We start from the raw sequence: 18,957 nt of genomic DNA, 5'->3' as shown, positions 1-18,957 counted from the left end.
CCTCAGCCTCCTCTAGAGTCCTGTTTTACTGGTCACTATGCAAATAAACTGCAAGAGAGTCTCTGCCCCAAGGATGGTGCAATCCAACTACCCAAGAAAAATGAAAGGGGATTACGTTCATCATCTTCATAAGAAAATTGAAGTACAGAGAGATAAAGGCTGAGGTTCAGAGTCACTAAGGGATATGAAGTCCAATTGGAACTTAAGAGGAATTGAACACATAAGGATTTTACAATATTAAGTGCACAACCCTTCTGGATTCACGAATGTATATATAAAAACCAACAGCACCTAGTGTGTGATATTCAGCATTAAATTTTCCAGAGTTACTAATAATGAATAAAAGAAAGTCCAACATGATCTTTTTACTACAATGAAAAATGGCTAGCAAACAGTAAATAAAAACCTTGCAATGGAAACATTAAAACTTGCAGTATATATACACACACATTAAGTTGCTCCTCCATGGTGAATAAGCTGTAAACCAGCTTGTACTGTCCCTGAGAACTACTTTTATTCTGAGTCCATAAAAGGGAAATGGAAAAGGAAAAAAGAGCTGCTCCTGGACACCTGTACTCTGTTTCAAACCTTAATACTGCTCCACTCTTGACACTTGTGCCTGAAACTCTGGCTTATGCAGAATCCACTTCCCTCTTCCTGGGTCTGTTCAACCTCTGAAAACTGCTTTCAGCACAGATTGAATCCACATCATCTGGAGCCTCTGTCTGGATCCAGTGCTGTTATGTTGTTTTTTTGGTTTTTTGGGGTTTTTTTGCAGTAGGCGCTTAGAGCAGGATGCATACTTCTCTAGTTAAGAGAAAAGTTATTAAAATTCCCCTCAACCTCTTTCAGTTCCTGGACACTGGGCAGATTTGTTTCCCTGCTGCCAGCAGTGCCCCAAGCCCTGATCAGTTGGTGGGTTTTTTTCCTTTTTAAGAGGACAGTCCATTTCAGCCAGCCAGGCCCTGCCCCTCTTCACCAAAAGTTCTCACAGAACACTCCCCTCTGGGTCCAGGTCCTACACGTTCTCAAACCTGGTTGCTAATGTAGTGTTTACTCCCCTGAACCTCAGTGTCACTTGCACCATGGCTGCCAGCCGCCATCGTTTCTTCACTGAGTATGCTCAAGAGCAGGGGTCAGCAATGTTTTTGGGCAGAGTGCCAAAAATGCACCAACCTCAACATGTAACATGTTGGTATGCCAGGGGGGACTGGCTGGGGGAGCCATGAGGAGCCCAATCCTTGTTGTGGCAGTACTGCCCTGGCCCCTTCCCTGCCATCCACCCCAAAGCATGCATACCAAGCAAAATGCCTTTGCGTGCCACACTCTGCCACATGTGTTGAGGGTTGCTGATGCCTGCTCAAGAGGGTTTCACTGACTTTCCCAAAATGGATGCATTTTGAAAAGTTCCCTCAACGGGGTTATAAATGTGCCCTGCCAGATGAGGAACTGGCTAGGGTGAGGTTTGAAAACCTTATCCTAACCTACTTACCCATGTAGATTGCCCACAAAATCTGTGGTAGAGCTGAGAACTGAGTCCACATCTGCTGAGTTCCAGTCTAATATGTTAATCATAAAACCATACACCCTGATACTGAGAAAATCTCATGAGTAGTGGGAGCAGATATAACTGCCATCTCTTCCAGGTAATTTTTTCCAATGCATCAGCCTAACTACTGTCTTGTCTGATAAGTTTCAGACACCTCATTCTTACTAAAGCCTTTTATTTGGTCAGGCGTGGGGAAAGCCAACCATCTGGCTTGAAAGAAAATGAGATGTAGAAATGACTGACACAGCCAGGAATTGCACCAGATCTGATTTTCAATGTGATATTATCCACTAATTGCCTGCACTCACAAGTGAAATAATGTAGCTAGCAAAAGTGAACGTTTTGATTGTGGTTTGTTGGCATTATATGGGCCTTATCTTGTAAACCCTCACCTGGGCAAAATTCCATTAGAGTCTGCAGGAGTTTTGCAAAAATAAAGACCAAAGAGTCTGGGGCACAACAGAATTACATGGTTTCAGGGGTGGAACCAAAGGGGGTGCATTGGTGCAGTCACACCTCCCTTTTGAACCACACTGCAGGAGCATCAACTGGGGACTCCCCAAAACAGATAAGACCCCCCCCCCTTCTCCACTCTCAGTACCCCCTCTTCCCCTCCATGCTCATCAGCATTTCTCCTTCCCTTCCATCACTCCCTTCCCCTGCCCATCACTGACCTTCCCCTGCCCATCACTCCCTTCCCCTGCCCATCACTTCTGCTGACCCTGGCTTTGGGGGAAACTCCAGAGCTGCTCTTGGCCTGCTCCATCCAGGCTGTGAGGGAAACTGGATTTAACTGGGGACAGCAACAGTAGGCAGGTTTCCAATTCCCATTATGGTCTTTCAAGTGTTCCTCACCAGTTCAGGAGCAGTCTTAGGGAAAGGGACCCTGCCCATCACTGCTTCTGTTCCCGTCTGAGCCTTGCTTCCAGCTGGAGCAGGGCAGGAGCAGTCAGGATAGTGGTGTCAGCAGATTGATATCTGACCCCTTCATTTGCCCAGAAGCATAAGTATAGAGAGTGAGAGGGGGAATGGGAGAAGAGGCAGGTGCTGCTAAGCATGGAGAGGAAGGGAAGGGGTGCTGAGTGAGAGAGGTTTTTGCCTAATTTGGGAACTTTAAAGAGAGTCCCCAGCTGCTACTCCATAGTGTGGTCTACTGCCTTAAGAGGTAGAGTACCCCACTGCAATATTGTTTGCTGCTCCCACAACCCCTCTTGAAATCCTGGATCCTGTGCATGGTTGGTAAGCATTATGATGGAGGTAGAGTAATAGCAGAATAACACTTTTGTAAACTGCTTATATGGCTTTAGCTTTTTACTGTCATTTCAGCAGAACACTCCTTTCTTAGGGAAATGTATATATTAAATAAAATCAATTAAGAACCATGGATCAGTGATTATTCAATAGTGTTCACATAAAAACAACTTTTCTTCATTTCTCAGTGATGAGGCATTGCACACTGCTTGCATTTCTAATTACATACTGTCCATAGAAGCTAAAATAGTGATTGCTAAAATATGTGCTAAATGGGCAGATTTCTGTTCATTTTCCGTCCTAAGTAGGAACCATATATATTGTTCTAGTATTTTAAAATATCTGTTTTGTTATGAAGACTAGGTAAAAATTGAAATATTTTTCAGTGTTTGCTGCTGTGGTGTTTTCTAAATTGGACAACAAATTCAGAATTGTCAATATAGTTATTTCTTTATACAAAATCTCCTATAGTTGGCACTATTGTCATATTGAACAATTTCAAAAGTGCCCTTATCTTATAAAATATTTTAATTATTTTTAATGTATCAGAAACCAATGTTTAGTATTCCAAAAAAATTGAAATTTCAAAGTATATTTTTCCTGTCTTTCAGAGAAAGCCATCATTATTTGCACAGGGTTTAATCCCATTTCAGATGTTTCATTCATATTTTGTTCCCTTGCTATAAGGATATATAAAAAGTGAGTAACTGTTTTGTCAATTGGGACCATGATTAAAATGCAAACAGTAAATATGACTTGAGGTCTGGAATCGGATTATAGGATTAAAATGAATGAAAAACTGCTGTGTAGTAGGATTGCCAAATTCCAATCAATAATATCCTTTGATATTTTTTTGAAGAGAAATGTTGGAAGTGAAGAAATGAGGCAAAGAAACCACATCTTGAGGTTGTTTTAGTGCTCCTTTAATTTCTTGATTTTATGTCACTTTCTCAGAATGTTACATTTAGAAAGTAATACTGTCACCAGGTTCACATCACTTGCATATATTTAGGAATTTATATCTACATTGTATTTGCTGTTCCATATTTCTGAGTTTATCATTCTCTAAGGGCCATCCACAGATAAGTAAAGTTTTAGCAAGTGTAAAAAGGTTCAGGAGTATAAATAATGCGCACACAGTGAGAGATTAAACAACATGTTTGTGGTTCAGTGTAGTGCTACTACTGAATGTATGGCACTTTCAACCACTTGAGAAGGCAGTTGTTTCTGAACATAATGACACTTTGAAAAGGCTGGTTTTGTAAAATGCTAGTGATGGAAGGTTCTTGTTACCTTTTTAAATAAAGAGGGGACTGTTGAAAAAAGTTACTAGGTAGTTTAGTTTAAATGCATAACAAATGCAGAATAAAATTCTCTAAACAGTACAGTGTGGAGCTCACTGTTCATGAGGAGAGAGGCTAAGGCTTTAAGTCAAATTTGTACCCTTCCAGTTCTAGGCTTAAGTTCTGGTAGGTTGCCCTTGATGATCTCTGGCTAGCACCATTGCCCAGAATGGATTTCAGCTTCTCTGATTCCCACCATACCTCTTGCCACATCCTTTATGCCAGGGCTTAGGCATGGTTCTACAGAAGACCACATGAAGCTGTCATCCTCACTTCCTGCATCAGGAGGAGTTTCCCCCAGGCAGAGCCAGGATTTTGTGGCTTGAACCCTCTTACCTTAAGCAAAGTGCCATAGTAGGGTGAGCATTGTAAGCGGTGTTGTTTCAAATGCTCTTCAGGGATGGTTTTGCTAATTTCAGTAGCAGCAAGTGGATTTTCCAACTGTTTGCAGCTTCAGGAATCCAAAAGAACCCAATCTTGAAGGATTTGGGTTTTTTGTTTGCTTGTTGCTTTCATTGGCTGGTTGGTTGTTTTTTTCTTGCCATCTGTGTATTGTCAGTCATGTGAATATGTTTCAAAATTAAGGGTAGATTTTCAAATCAACTAGTGATTTGGGGTGTCTAATATGGCATACCTAAAAAAAGGCTTTATTTTCAAAAAGTACACGTGCTCATCACGTTCTGAAACTCAGGCCCCTTTAAGCTATGTCAAACTCAGCTGTCGAAAGCCAAGCACACACAGTCACTAGCCATTTTTATAATCTTGGCCCACCGTTCAATTCAGTTTTGTGAGACACCTAGGACATGTTCTGGGGACAAGGTTATGCCTACTCTGCATATGATATCCTCTAAAATAGCCGTAATGTACTACCTTAGTGCAATCCTGGGCATGCATCAATAAACTCATTTCTCTCCAAAAGGAATTGGCATGTGACCAGCACCACCCTAAAGATGCTACATTGCAATCATTTCAGGTGATAGTGTGATCAGAGCAGGCATGCTGTGTTTCACTGCAGGGAACTCAGCAATGAGGTAGGGTGAACCTGCCTCTAGAGGCATTTGGCTATAGGGGGTCTATAAATAAAAAAAACCCTTATTGTTTGAGATAACAGTATAGGTAGGAAGTTAGCATATCTTCCTTAAAGAGAGCCTTCAGCACTCATTTTTCTCCAGTCAGTGGAATCTGGGCATACACAAAGCCAAGGCTAGAAGGAAGAGAAGACACAAGGTCTAACCACAGTACTGCAAACCTGTCTCTATGAAGTGCCACTGTCTGTACACCAGTGTTCAGGTCAAGGACATGAGCAATAAGAAAACCCTCAGGGAAGCTATGGTGGGGAAAAGAAGGGCACAGGGTACAAGAATAAAATACAGCATGAAATCTTAGAAACAAGAACATACAATGTCTACGAATGGTTTACATTTTGATTCAAGAAAAATACTTGTTTGACCTTATACTTGTGACAAAAAGTCAAATGTGTGTTTTCTTCCCCATTTGCTTGTTTTAATTCCCTTTGAAAGCCCTGTACAGAACAGCAACTATCATCACAATGCAGTCCTGATTAACCACAAGGGCATAGGGGCACTCTCAAAATAGAAGCAAAATAAGGATTGTTTTAAAGCTTGGAGTTAAAACAGTATTAAAACTGGAAGTCATAATTTTAATATGTCATATATTACATGTAAATTCTTGTGCGTGATAGTCTAGCTGGTACTGCCTGGCATATCTTTTTGCATTAGGTTGCTGTGATTCATCTTTTCTTTTGTTTCAGAGAGTCGTATGATTCTGGATGCCTTTGCCCAACAATGCAGCCGGGTTCTTAGTCTTTTAAATTGCGGTGGAAAACTGATGGACAGCAATCACTCTCAGTCCATGATTTCTTACATAAAGCAGGAAAGCACAAGTTATAGTGAAAGACAAGAGCAGTGTCAGCTTGGGAAACTTGTCCATAGTCAGACACCAGACAATTTAGACATAGAGATGCAGTATATGCAAAAGAAACAACAAACCTCAGCCTTTCTGAGGGTTTTTACTGATTCTCTCCAGAACTATTTGCTTTCTGGGAGCTTTCCATCTCAAAACACCTCATCAGTAAATGATTTTGGCCATTTGGCAGATGTGGATCCACTTTCAACTTCTCCAGTACACACTTTAGGTGGATGGACCTCCCCAGCAACCTCTGAATCCCATGGACATCCATCATCTTCCACACTTCCAGAGGAGGAAGAGGAGGAGGAGGAGGAAGGGTACTGTCCCCGATGTCAAGAGCTAGAACAGGAGGTAATTTCACTGCAACAAGAAAATGAGGAACTCCGGAGAAAACTGGAGAGCATTCCAGGTAAATAAGCCATTTAACATTACATCTTAATATCAAATTTAATGTGTGTTATATTTGGTAGCAAGATTGTAGTATTAAAGCTAACTTTAAAAGTATATATTAAGTGGTGTCATTGGCATTCACCCAAACAGAGGGACAGCCTAATGTAAAGCCTTTACCCAAATCTCCTGTAACTTCCCCTAATAAAATACAGATACAGTTGTATAAAAGTCGCAAGACCTTGATAAATGTACATTCAGGATTGTACATTCAGGATGAGATGTATTGTCAAAACTCAGTCTGCTTGATTTTGGGACACTGAAGGCATTATGTGTGGGTTGTCATAATACTTTAAAACACATTCTTTGATATTTAAATATCATATTTAACATGGCATTTATATATAAATTGTCAGTCTATGAGTATTTCCTTTTTGCTTTAAAATCACTTATGCAAAGGATGGAGACATATCCATCCCTTTAACAAGATGGCTATGATGTTTATAATGGCTTTCATCCTCCTAAAATGTCTCTCAGATCAACAAAAAGCTTGAACATTTTTCCACCCATCTCCAGGTAAAACCTGAGGAAAAGAGAGGCAGTCAACATGGTTGAGCTGTGTCTGATGAAGCGGGAGATAAAACAGGTGGAGGATATTGTTCACTTTGAAAAAAACTCCTGAAACTCCACACCCTTTTAAACCTGGAGCCATTAGAAGTTGAGATAAACTGAAGGGCTGCTTGCAGACATTAAAAAAAAACCCCAAAAAATAACTCTTTACTTTAAACTCGGATCATTCCTGCACTGAGCGCCACACATGCTCAGAAAAGGTAGTGCGTTATTTCAACCTAGCTCTGAAGCGTCTGTAAAGATTAGGCACTTTAGTGGGGCTTTTTTGGTGCTCTTATCTGATAGCTGCTTGAATCAGCTTTAGTTAAAAGTGCCAAAAAGCTCTGCTGAAGTGCCTGATCTATACTTCAACCCAGCTCTGCAGCATCTATAATGCACTGCTTCTTCTGGTAAAGTGTGGGGTTGTTTGTTTGTTTGTTTGTTTGTTTGTTTAGCATCTGCAGGCAGCCAAGGTGTTTGAGCTCCGGTCTCAAATGAGAACAAAGAAGGTTTGTAAAGTATTCTGAACCTAAGCCTTATGAGGAAAGACTAATGGATCTGGGACTGCTCAGCCTGGGGAAGAGAAGACTGAGGGGGTACTTGGTGGCCATTTATAAGTATGTAAAGGGTGAATATTGGGAGCTGGGAGAAAAACTGTTCACTAGGACACCCCAGGAGAGGACAAGGAGCAATGGCCATAAATGATTAATGGATGGTTTCAGGTTGGAAGTAAAGAAGAACTTCTTTACGGTAAGGGTGACCAGAATCTGGAATAGACTTCCCAAGGGGGTAGTGCAGTCCCTAACTTTGGAAGTCTTCAAGAGGAGACTGGACAGACACCTTGCTGGGATCATTTGATTTCAGCAGTGTTCCTGCCAAGAGTGCAGGAGTTGGACTCAATGATCTTTGAGGTCCCTTCCATCCCTTAGTTTCTATGATGCTATGATTCTAAACCCATTAGATTTTAGATACAGGTGATCATACAATACTTTGGATTGTCCCACTGATAACATAGAAAACAGTAAAGACTATACAATACATACTTGTTTTTGAGACTTCTTTGAACAGAGACCCACACAAAGCTCATGGCGGTAATCAATAAAAGAGGTGAGAAAGGCATGAATAACTGAAGTGGGGGCTGCATCTGAGAAAAAAATACTGCCAACCTTCTACTCAAGCACAGATGAAAAAAGTCTTTTGGCACTAGCTGTTATCTGAATAGCTACTTGAAGATCCAAAATGTGAATAAAAAGCAATATGAGGAGCAGATATACATTTCTTCAACTCATTCCACCTCTGTATTTACTGATGACTTCATACCCCACATGGAACAATTAGAGTGATACGTAAAATCCTGTGGTACCCAGAGTTAGATCATAGTCTCATAGAACACCAAAAGAATATTGGAGTCAGATCTAGCCTGTACATCATAGCCAACTAACTTTCACTGAGTTATTTCTCTGTTAGACTCAATAACTTCTCTTTGCGCTACCTCCTCTCTGACAAAAGTTTTGCAAAACTTGTTTGCCTAAAGCTTATCTTTCAGAAAGGCATCTAGTCTTAATCTGTAGTCTTAACAAGATGGAGAATCCAACATTTAGTAGGTTGTTCCAGTGGTTAATCACTCCCACTGTTAAAAAGTCTTGCCTGATTTCTAATTCGAAGGTCTTGCTTCAGCTTCTAGCCATTGGTTCTTATGATGTCTTGCTGCGCACAATTAAAAATGCTGTTTAGTACCAGGCATCTTCACTGACAAGGTAAATAAACAATACATTTCTCTCTATAGATGTTTCCTCTAGCAGCTAAATCATCAACCTGTGTCTTCCTGTAGCACAATGTGGGGATTGTGTAGGAGGAGTGTTCTGCTCTGTGCTTGGATTGAGCAGTAGAATCCAGCCTGAGCAACACATTGTCTCTTGGGATGAGGGGAGTAAAAGACCCTGAGATATTGAAGGGTTATGCTGTGAGTTCTCTTCAAAGGGAATATGTACAGACATTTGCTCTCCTATGAGAAACTCTCCCAGGAGCAATTTAACCTTGGTTGTTCCTGGGTTATTTTTCTCCCAAAGCCACCAGGTGTGGGCAAAATGGTGGCTCCGGACAGCAGTGGACTCCACTTCTCAGCAGCCCCCAACAGCAGCTGCACTGTAATAGTGCAAGGCCAGGGTTTCCATGGAGACCGGACCTAGCAGCTCTGGCAGAGCGCACAGCAGGGCTGGGATCTCACAGTGGTGATAACATGGTCCAGAGCCAGGGCAGAACTGCGATCTGCAGCCAGCGGATTGTGGCTCTGCCCTGGCTCCTTGCAGCAGTGCCAGCATGGTCCAGAGCTGGGGCAGAGCCATGATCCACTGCCTGCACACCCCTTCCTGGGGTGCATTGTCACTGCTGCAAGATCCAAGCCCAGCTCCAGAGCAGCTCCCTGCCCTGCTGCATGTCGTGTCAGCAGAGGCAACACTAGGAGGGGGTTTGGGTCTGTAGCCATTCCAAAATTCCCTGTAGCCCCCCCATAGCCACCCCTCCCAGCAGTGCCACTGCTGCCACCACTGCCCACCCTGCACAGATGGCGGTAGTTGAATCCGCCCTGCTCCCACCTACAGCACAGCCCCCCCTCAACATCTCCCACCAGGAAGAAGCTGGTGCTGCTCCTGCCTGCCAGCAGTGCAGGAGCTGATCTCCATGGAAACCCTGTCCCTGCACTATCCAGCGCAGATGCTGCTGGGGTATCCATGGAAACTGGCCCCAGCCACACAAGCAGGGGCTGCTGGGAAATGGAGTCTACTGCCAGGCCGGACTTTGCCTGCCCCTGATTACTGCTGTAGGAGAAAAATTCTGAACACCTGTACACTTTTGGTTTCTCCTGGGAGAGCAGTGTGACCCTCCCAGGAGAAACTGAATGTCTCTACATGGCCTTAATAGGAGCTTATCTTCAGTTGCTTGATCATTTGGACTAAGTCATTTTTACTGTTGCTGCTTTCTAGGCTAGAAAGCTGTGACTATATGCTGCGTTCTGTATGCATTTTTCATAGACACATAAGTTTGCATTTGGCTGAAGTAAAATATATTTTGTTTGACTGGGCCCAGGTTAAGCAATTCAGAGTGTTTTGACTGCCCTGTTCTCTTCATTATTTACCACTAATTTTTGCATCATCCATGAATCTTATCAGAGATATATATTTCCCTCCAGATCACTAGAAAAACAGTAAGTACCATTGAGGTAGTATCAGTCTAAGTAGTACCTCATTAAAAATGTTCTCATTCATGTTGATTTCTTATTTGAGATCTGCCTGTTAGCCAATTCTTAATCTATATAACATGCTCTGTTGATAGTGTATATTGCTATGTTTTTAATCAAAATGTCACTTAGTAGTAAGTTGAATGCTTTGCATTAGTCTGTATTACATCCATGGAGTTACCTTTATCAACCAAACTTGTAATCTCATCAAAGAATGAAATCAAGTTTGTTTGACAAGCTCTACTTTCCAAAAATCATTTTGACTGGCATTAATTATATTCCTATCCTTTAATTCATTGTCAGTTGAATCTCTTTGTCAGCTTTTCCATTATTGTGCCCAAGATTGATGTCTGGCTGAGCAGTCTATATTTATCTGGGTCATTCCATTTGCCCTTAGTTTCATTTTTAAAGGAGAGTGGAGTCACCTGAATGTCATTCTCTCTACCCCTACAGATAAAATAATATCCCTTCAATGGTATATTCAAAGCAACTGAAAAATACAGACTGAATTTTCACAAATGCAAGTCATGTATTTATCAGTAGATTATCTTCAACTAATGCACTTGATGCTGTCTGCATAATATATATAGGTCCACAGCCAACCTGGCAGCAGGTGAGGAAAATTTGAGGATTTAGGTGTTTGCCACAGTTGCCTTGCTCCTAGCTAGGACATGGATTTAGGATGGAACCCAAAACTCCCCAGCTGGTTCCAAAATAACCAAGGCGTGAATCTGCTTAAAAAACAAGCTAAGGGGATGTCTGTGGTTCTGGCTCATGGCCTGACTTTGGTCACACATTCTAGTCCAGCACTAAAAAGTAGTTACATTTTCCACGACATAAAACACTCTGAGCTGACAAGCATTTGCAGATAAAGGGTTCAGAAGGTTACTGAGGGTGCCAAAAAATCTTACTCTAAGATTTTAATAATTCTTTTCACAGTCTGACATGTAATATCTCCCCTCCCTGTGCAAAAACTTTCCTCTCTTCTGCTTAAAATTCTGCAGGCTGTCTGTATGCCATGGCAAGTAATGAGAGAGATCCAGGCGAAAAGAGGATTTAGGGGCCTCTTTGGTAGAGGGAGGCCGTTCTTAGGTCCTATCAGCCGATTGGAAAAGTGAGTTTTTGACTAAGGGGTTTTCTCCTTCAGTGCTGCACAGAACTGAAGCAGTTCTATTAGCCTTTAAGGCATGGGATCCAGCCCATAGTTGCTGCCCATGGATCTCGGAGTTGACCCACAGGCACCATGCAGGGTGCACCGGATGGCCCTGCACACCATACATAGTGGCTGCTCTGGCCAGTCCGAGACTGTGCTGTACGCAGCAGCCACTCCAAGGATGTGTAGGGCTGTGCTACAGGTACTCTAGCGACTGGAGTAGACACTGCATGCAGCACAGTCTGGAGTGGCCAGAGCAAGACCATGCTGCATGCAGCACCCTTTCCAGCCAGTTTGTGGTTCCAGTTTAGCCCTCAGACCAGCCCTGAACCAGTCATCCAGCCTGTAGGACTGGATGAGTTTGACACCCCTGCTCTAAGGAAAGACCAAAAATAGGTCCAAGAGGTAAGGAATACTTTCCCCATGCACTGAAGATTTGACATTCCTGATGGCAAAATGTAAACAGAAGATAAAAGCAACAGACTGTTCCTTCTTTTCTGTAACTGACTGCGAACCATTCTCCCCCCTTCTTTCAAACAGTTAGCATTTTCTCCTTTTGGTATGCAAAGCCCCATTTAAAATCAATGAGAGTTTGCATTCTAAAAATAGATCCTACAGCACATTTCTAACTGCAACTGTACAAAACCCCATTTGTATTGCTCACAAAAAGAATCCTAGAACAAAGTGTTTTCTGGGGACATAAGAGAGCAGTGAAATTGTTACTTTGCTAGAAGTTTTACTGAAAAAAATTATACAATCCTGGGCCATTGAGATGGAGGAACTAAGACCTTCTGCTACTAATGCCTTTCTTCCTGTCCCCTAGATCCTACAATGCAAGTTTTGCAAGTCCCTCAGTCTAGTGGTATCCTTTTAGTTTATAGTGGGCACGTCTACATGAGACACCACTGTGCAATCATTACTTCACATTTACTTAGTACATGTATTAGCAAATAGTAAATAAATGTACAGTAACCAGAGTTACTGCACAGTATCACTGGCAAATGTTTTTTAAGTGATGCTACTGCACACTAGCCTAATAGTACAGCATATTAGCACTGTCCATGCTGTGACATGCTACTGTGCAGTATTTTTCGGCTACTGCACAGTCAGCATCTTGTGTAGACGTGCTTATGGTACCCCAGAGAGTCAGTCTTAGGCAGACCACCAAATAAAAGCAGAAGGAAATATTCTAGAATTAAATGGATTCGTTTCATAGAAATATACTGTATTTACCCAGATCCAAGAACAACTCTGGATTTAACATGACCCCCTCCTTCTCTCCCCCCTCCAATAATTAGATTCAGCAACAGAAAATTCTCCAACTATTACTGTATCGGGAAGTGAATTAAGGAATTCAATTAGAAGGATGGTAATGATGTGACAGTAGCACAAGGGTATGTAGGATAGACTTCGCAACTATATATGGTATACAAAGTAATATTTTATTGCTGCTGTTTTTAAACCCTTGGTAGTTACTTTGAAATACTTTCTCAGTTTCCCTTGATACTCTCACTTGATACTCATTTAGTTAGTCTAATAAAAGATATCACTTCTACCCCAAGAGTTTTGTCTGCCCATGCTTGTAGACCAACATGGCTAAAACCTTGATACTCTTGGCATTTTAGCTTGATCCTCTCTGGTCTTGTTCTGCTTTACAGCTTCAAAGGATGAAGTTATTTTAGTAAGTAGAGCTTGAATAGAATCAATGAGTGTTTTGAAAGGAATAGTATACTAGAGTGCCTTTTTGAATTTGCATGCAATAGCTGCCATTTCAGTATTGCTTTGCTTTGCAACTTCAGAATGCTTGTGCAGTTTCCAAAACTATCTATTTTGATCATACAAACTCTTACTCCTCTTAATATATGCAGTACAGTTACTTCAGCTGATCTGGGCCATATTAACCTTATTTTCTTCATGCATCAGTTTTTAGGTTTATCCTGGCAAATTCTGTGGAATTTGTGATCAGAGAGCCTTGACTAAAAGCCACACAAGTTAGAGAAAAACCTGTAAAGCGTTAGACTTATTGGCTGCCTATATACATGAGGTTTAGATAAAGCATCCTGTGGCCATTTTTAAATGTGCCAGGGCTTAAAACATGTGACAGTGAGCCATTTTAATTAGAGCAGCTCTCTGGGAACTGCTCTAATTAAAGCGCCCACAGGGCCCCCCAAAGCAGGGGGCCTGGGGTGGTCGCCCCGATTTGCTCCCCCCCTAGGAATGGCCCTGGATACCTAACAGACTTGGGAAGAGTTTTGGTGTCTGTACTCCAAAGTGCTATTTAAAATGGCCCTGTACCAGCAGCCACAAATTCATTAGCTGCTTCTATTTTGGATTGCTGAGTTTCATAGGTATCTGCACATACTGAGAAGCAATTCAGGTAGAATACCTAGGCCTCTAATTCACACCTAAGCACTTTTGTGATTCAGATCTGGGGGTTCCACCTATGTCTCTGGAAAAGCTTCTGTCAACAGGTGAAAAAAGTTCCATCCTTACATTAACAGCACTGAAATCAGTTCAGACATGATGGTTAATGGTGATGTAACCAATCTCCTCCTAGTAATTAGAGCACTCACCCAAAAAGCAGAAAAACTTGAGTCCAAGGACCTCCAGTAGACTACAGTCAGGTTGCCTCTTGCTTGTTCTCCTTCTGGCCTCATGACTTACAGTCTTGGGTACCCCACAGCCCATCTTCAGGAAGGATAGAAAGTGCACTTTTCTTTTTAAGACTGTCCCTTGAGCTGAACCCATTTCCTCTACTTTGCAGGGAAGTTCCTTAACCAGCAGGCTATAGAATAAGCTAAACGAAAGCATTGTCCACCTTTTTTGTTGAAGATGGGGCACAAGGCAGTCAAGAGTGTAAGAGTCATGGGCAGTCTGAGTTTGTAGGTTACAGGTTACAGCACTCCCTGAGTGAAGGGATCCTGGGCTCCAGTCTCTACTGCCAGAGTTATATCCGTTTGCTAACCAAAGACTGTCTAATGTAAGAGGCATAAAAAGTCCTGGCAGCAGAGACTGTAATTCAGGCCTCCCCCACCACTCCCCTGGTAGTGTATTGCATTTGACTGTCACTTTAGGTCAGCCAAGCTAACCATTGATGGCCGCTTACCTACATTAGCTTCTGTTTGTTGCTTGCAGTGAAAGGTGTAGTTTTCTTATTCATTCACCTATCAAATTGAAAATATTCTAAATTGTCAGGACACTTAGACATGAAAAGCATGAATTCCAGGAGATAAAGCATTATCTCCTATTCTTCTGTAACCCCTGGCTTCTCATCACCCCGGGGCACTCCAACCACTTTTCTTCACAAGCTGCCACATGCAGCTCCTGCCAGCTTCCAGCTTGTTATTGAAATAAATGAGCTAGTAGACAAAAATGATATAATCCATGTTGTACAGAGAACTTGCCCAAATATTAGGGTGAAAAATGACTCCATTTATATGATCAGAGATCAGTACTACCATATATGTTCTAAATAGGTGTAATATTGTTCATCACAGCTTTTTGACAGTAAGTCTAAATTCAGAAATACCCTAAAATGAACTTAAAATGAAGAATCTCTCATCATCCAGCAAACAAGGTCACCAGAAACTTGCGAAATAAAAATTGAAATCTTAAGAGGGAATAAGGAAGCTTCTTGTTTCTTTCCTCTGAATGAAGGCATTATAGATGTTCTGATTACAATAAATAAAGGTATATGGTACCATATGGTGTGAGGCAGGAAATGGCAATAGCACTGTATATCAATTCAAACTGAATGGAAGAAGAGATTTAAATGGATCTTTTTAATTAAAATATTTTAGCCACAGTCAGTATAGTTGTACAGGTCTTTACCAGTAGTCATCAATGAAGTGTGCATGGTCTTTGTGTACCTATATAGTGTAATTAGGCGCATCTACATGAGATGTTACTATGCATTTATTTAGTACTGGTATTAGCAAGTACTAAATAAATGCGTAGTAACCGGAGTTACCATGTAGTAGTGCCAGCAAACATCTTCCAGATGATGCCACTGCACAGTAGCCTAATAATACCGCTCAGTAGTATATTATCATTGTCCATGCTGCAATAGGCTACTTCACAGTATTTTTCAGCTACTGAGCAGTAAGCCTGTGCAAAGTGGCAAGTATTTGCTTCAGATTCGGCCGATTCGGAGGGACACTGATCCAGTTCAGAGATTTGAATGAATGTCCTGATTTGATTCGGCTGAATTAGATCCAAAGATTCAGCACTGCTTCGGAGATTTGGCCATAGACTAAACAAGCAACAGTCCTCACCACACTGGACACAACTGCCTCCAGCTGGTAAGTCTGTTGTGGAGGGGGGTGAGAAGGGGCATGGGAAGGGACGGATTGGGGCTGGGCCTGGGCCTGGGTCAAGCTGTGCAGCCAAGGTGGGGGGCATGGGACTCAGGGATGGGTGTGTGACAGTGCTGGGAGCAGGGGCTATGCCGTGCTGCTGCTTGCTCAGTTTGCGGGCACAGCTCACTCTGGGCAAAAGGGGGCAAGCGGCAGCAGGGCATAGCCCACACTTCCAGCAGTGCCGCGCCCACATTCCACGCCCCCTGCCACCCCGGCTGGTCAAGTGGCAGCAGCGCCCACCCCCCTACCCCCCGCACCAGCTGGGCAAGTGGTGGCAGGGCAGAGCCCCTGCTCCCAGTGCTGGTGCAGGTGCAGCAGCACTGGGAGTGGAGGCTCTGCCCTGCCGCCACTTGCCCAGCTGGGCAGAGGAGGCCAGGATGTAGGTGCAGCAGTGCTGGGAGTGAGAGCTATGCCCTGCTGCTGCTTGTCCCCTTCAGCCTGGAGCGAGCCACACCTGCATCGTGTCCTGCTCCTTCCAGCCCAGCTGGGCAAGTGGCGGCAGGACATAACCCCTAATTCTAGCGCTGCTGCGCTTGCATCAGCACTGGGAGTGGGGGCTCTGCCCTGCCGCTGCTTGCCCAGCCAGCGTGTGGGGGTCAGGCTCTGCCGCCGCTTGTCCAGCTGGTGCGGAGGGGTGTTGGGGGTGGGGTGGGTGCTGTCGTCGTTTGCCCAGCCAGCATGGGAGCGGGCACTGCTGCCACTCGCCCAGCTGGGGCAGGGGGGCAAGAACTGCTGCCGCTTGCCCAGCCAGTGCAGGGGGGGCACCCAGTGTGGGTGCTGCCGCTGCTTGGCCAGCCAGTTTGGCAGATTGGGAACATGGGCTCTGGCACTGCTTGCCCAACTGGCATGGGGGGCAAGCGCTGCCACCGCTTGCCCAGTCGGGGTGGGGGGGGGGACATGGGCTCGGCACCACTGGGAGCAGGAGCTATGCCCTGCTGCCACTTGCCCCCATCCACCTGGAGTGAGCCGTGCCCCCTCACTCCCCACCCCAGCTGGGCAAGCAGCAGCAGGGCATAGTTCCTGCTCCCAGCACTTCCGTGCCCACATCCTGCACCCCCCTGCCCCACTCCCTGAGTCCTGTGCCCCCCACCCCAGCTGGGCAGCTTGTCCCAAGCCCACCTCCAATCCCTGCCCCCCTCCACCCACCACAACAGACTTACCAGTTGGAGGCAGCTGTGTCCAGTGTGGTAAGGACTGCTGCCTGTTTAGTCTATGGCTGAATCTCCAAATTGGCTAAATCTTTTCCAAATCGATTTGGAGGCTTCCAATTCTAGTTGGAGCCTTTAATTGGTCTCCTGATTTGATTCAGATTCAGAGATTCAGTTGCCAAATCAGCCCGAATCTCCTCCAAATCAAATTGGCTATTGAAGCTTCACACAGTCCTACTGCACAGTCAGTGTCTTGTGTAGACACCCATTCTGGAGTAAATTTCTTCCAGTCAGATTCCTCATTAGCACTGACACCTCAGAAGCAAGTAATCTTAAAAGCCTATGGATCTGTATTTCTGCAGCTGAAAGCATTAGGTAGGGTACTGATTAGTGCAGGGGTGAGCAAAATACGGCCTGCGGGCTTTCTGGTCCATGGCAGGTCCCTTGGCATGGGGGACAGCCTGGGCCATGGCTCATGTGGCTAGTCCCACTGCCTCTGGGCATAGAGGTGGCACCTGGCAAGGAGCATAGCTTGGCCTATCCCCATAGACAGCAGAAAGTGGGGGGCTAACAGGGCTTAGCCATCCCCAACACAGGGCAGCAGTAGGGCCGCAAGGCAGCCTGGCCGCAGGCTTCCTGCAGCTGCAGCAGAGGTGGGGAGGGAATGGATCTGGGACTGGGGGAGGCGCTGCACAGCTGGTGGAGTGCGGCTCCTGTTCCTACATGCACCCTGGGAGGCATGGGGGACATGTGCCCCAGATCCGTGCGGGACAGGGCAGGCTGCTGCTCATTGTGGGCAGGGGCCAGGGCTGTGCTGGGCTCTTCCTGGCAGGGGGAAGCTGAGCCGGGCTGCGCTTGGGGTGTATGGTGCTGGCACTGGGAGCAGGGCTACATGGGGGGCTGCAGCCACCCCAAAATTTGTCATAGTCCCCATTCCCACCGCCGCCACCACCCACTCCCAGTGCAGCCTGGTCCAGCTCGCCCCGCTGGGAAGAGCCCAGCACTGCCAGCCCCAGCCTACAGTAGCAGCCTGTCCTGCCCCATGCAGATCAAGGGGTACATGCCCCCCATGCCTCCTGGGGTGTGTACAGCAGTGGAAGCCACCACCCTCTCCCTGCACTGGGCACCCCCCAGATGAGCCACTCACGGCTCTGTCCCACACCCTACACTGGCTGTGCAGGGCAGGGGCTCAATCTGCCTCCCCCTCACTCTTTCCCCCATAGACTTACCTACTGGGGGAAGGGGGCACAATCACATGCTTAGCCCCCTCCCCCCCCCAAATATTTCTCCCTCCACCTATGCCTATCCCTGTGTGTGGCTCTTAGGCACACAGGGGGCTATAGTCTGTGGGGCAGGTACTACAGTAGCCAGATGCAGCTTCCCAGAAGCCCCTGTGGTAGTAGCTCCTTCCAGCTGCCACTGCCAGTGTCACCAGTGCTAGAACCAACTAGTGTCTCCAGTGCCAGAACCGGTGCAGGGCAGGCAGACCAGGGTGCCCAAGCACCCTGGCCTGTCTGCACTGCACCCACCACCAAGGGCACCGGATGGGGAGAGCAGGTAGGGTCTCCATGGATACCGGCCCAGGACCTCCGTGGGCAGGGTGCACTTGGTCAGGCAGATGGAATGGGGCATGGGTGGGCAAGGAGTGGCATCTAGGAGCAGGATGGGCAGGGCTGGGGTCAGGATCATGGGGTGGTGGCTGCACGGGTATAGGGCCCAGAGCAGATCCATGATCTACTCCCCACGTCTCTGTGATGTGTGCCAGTTCTGTAGGCCAGGTCAGCACCTCCCCGCCAGGACCTCAACAGCTCGCCAGAACATCTTAAGTGACTCTCCAGCTCAAATAATAGCCCACCCCTGAATTAGTGGCTGCAGTGAACCCCTGCCACTCACCAGACATCAGAATGAATCCATGAGCATCGCATTTATATTGTATAGGGAAAAAAGGGCGTATTTTCTTGGGGAATTTCATAAGAGCAATATCAAGTGTTTAAA

The 18,957-nt window shown here is 45.0% G+C and overlaps 1 protein-coding gene across 2 annotated transcripts in view; it reads left to right on the top strand.

Moving 5' to 3' along the window:
• BEND4 (BEN domain containing 4) overlaps positions 1 to 18,957 on the top strand; it is a 51,055-nt gene that overhangs the window by 6,419 nt on the left and 25,679 nt on the right. For both annotated transcript variants that reach the window (XM_019481045.2, XM_059721674.1), the window contains exon 2: positions 5,915 to 6,481. In XM_019481045.2, the coding sequence (XP_019336590.2) occupies positions 5,915 to 6,481 (567 nt within the window). The remainder of the gene's footprint in view (positions 1 to 5,914; positions 6,482 to 18,957) is intronic.

This window comes from Alligator mississippiensis, chromosome 2, assembly GCF_030867095.1.
Source record: "Alligator mississippiensis isolate rAllMis1 chromosome 2, rAllMis1, whole genome shotgun sequence".
Lineage (NCBI taxonomy): Eukaryota > Metazoa > Chordata > Crocodylia > Alligatoridae > Alligator > Alligator mississippiensis.
This window is presented reverse-complemented; position numbering and strand designations above follow the sequence as displayed.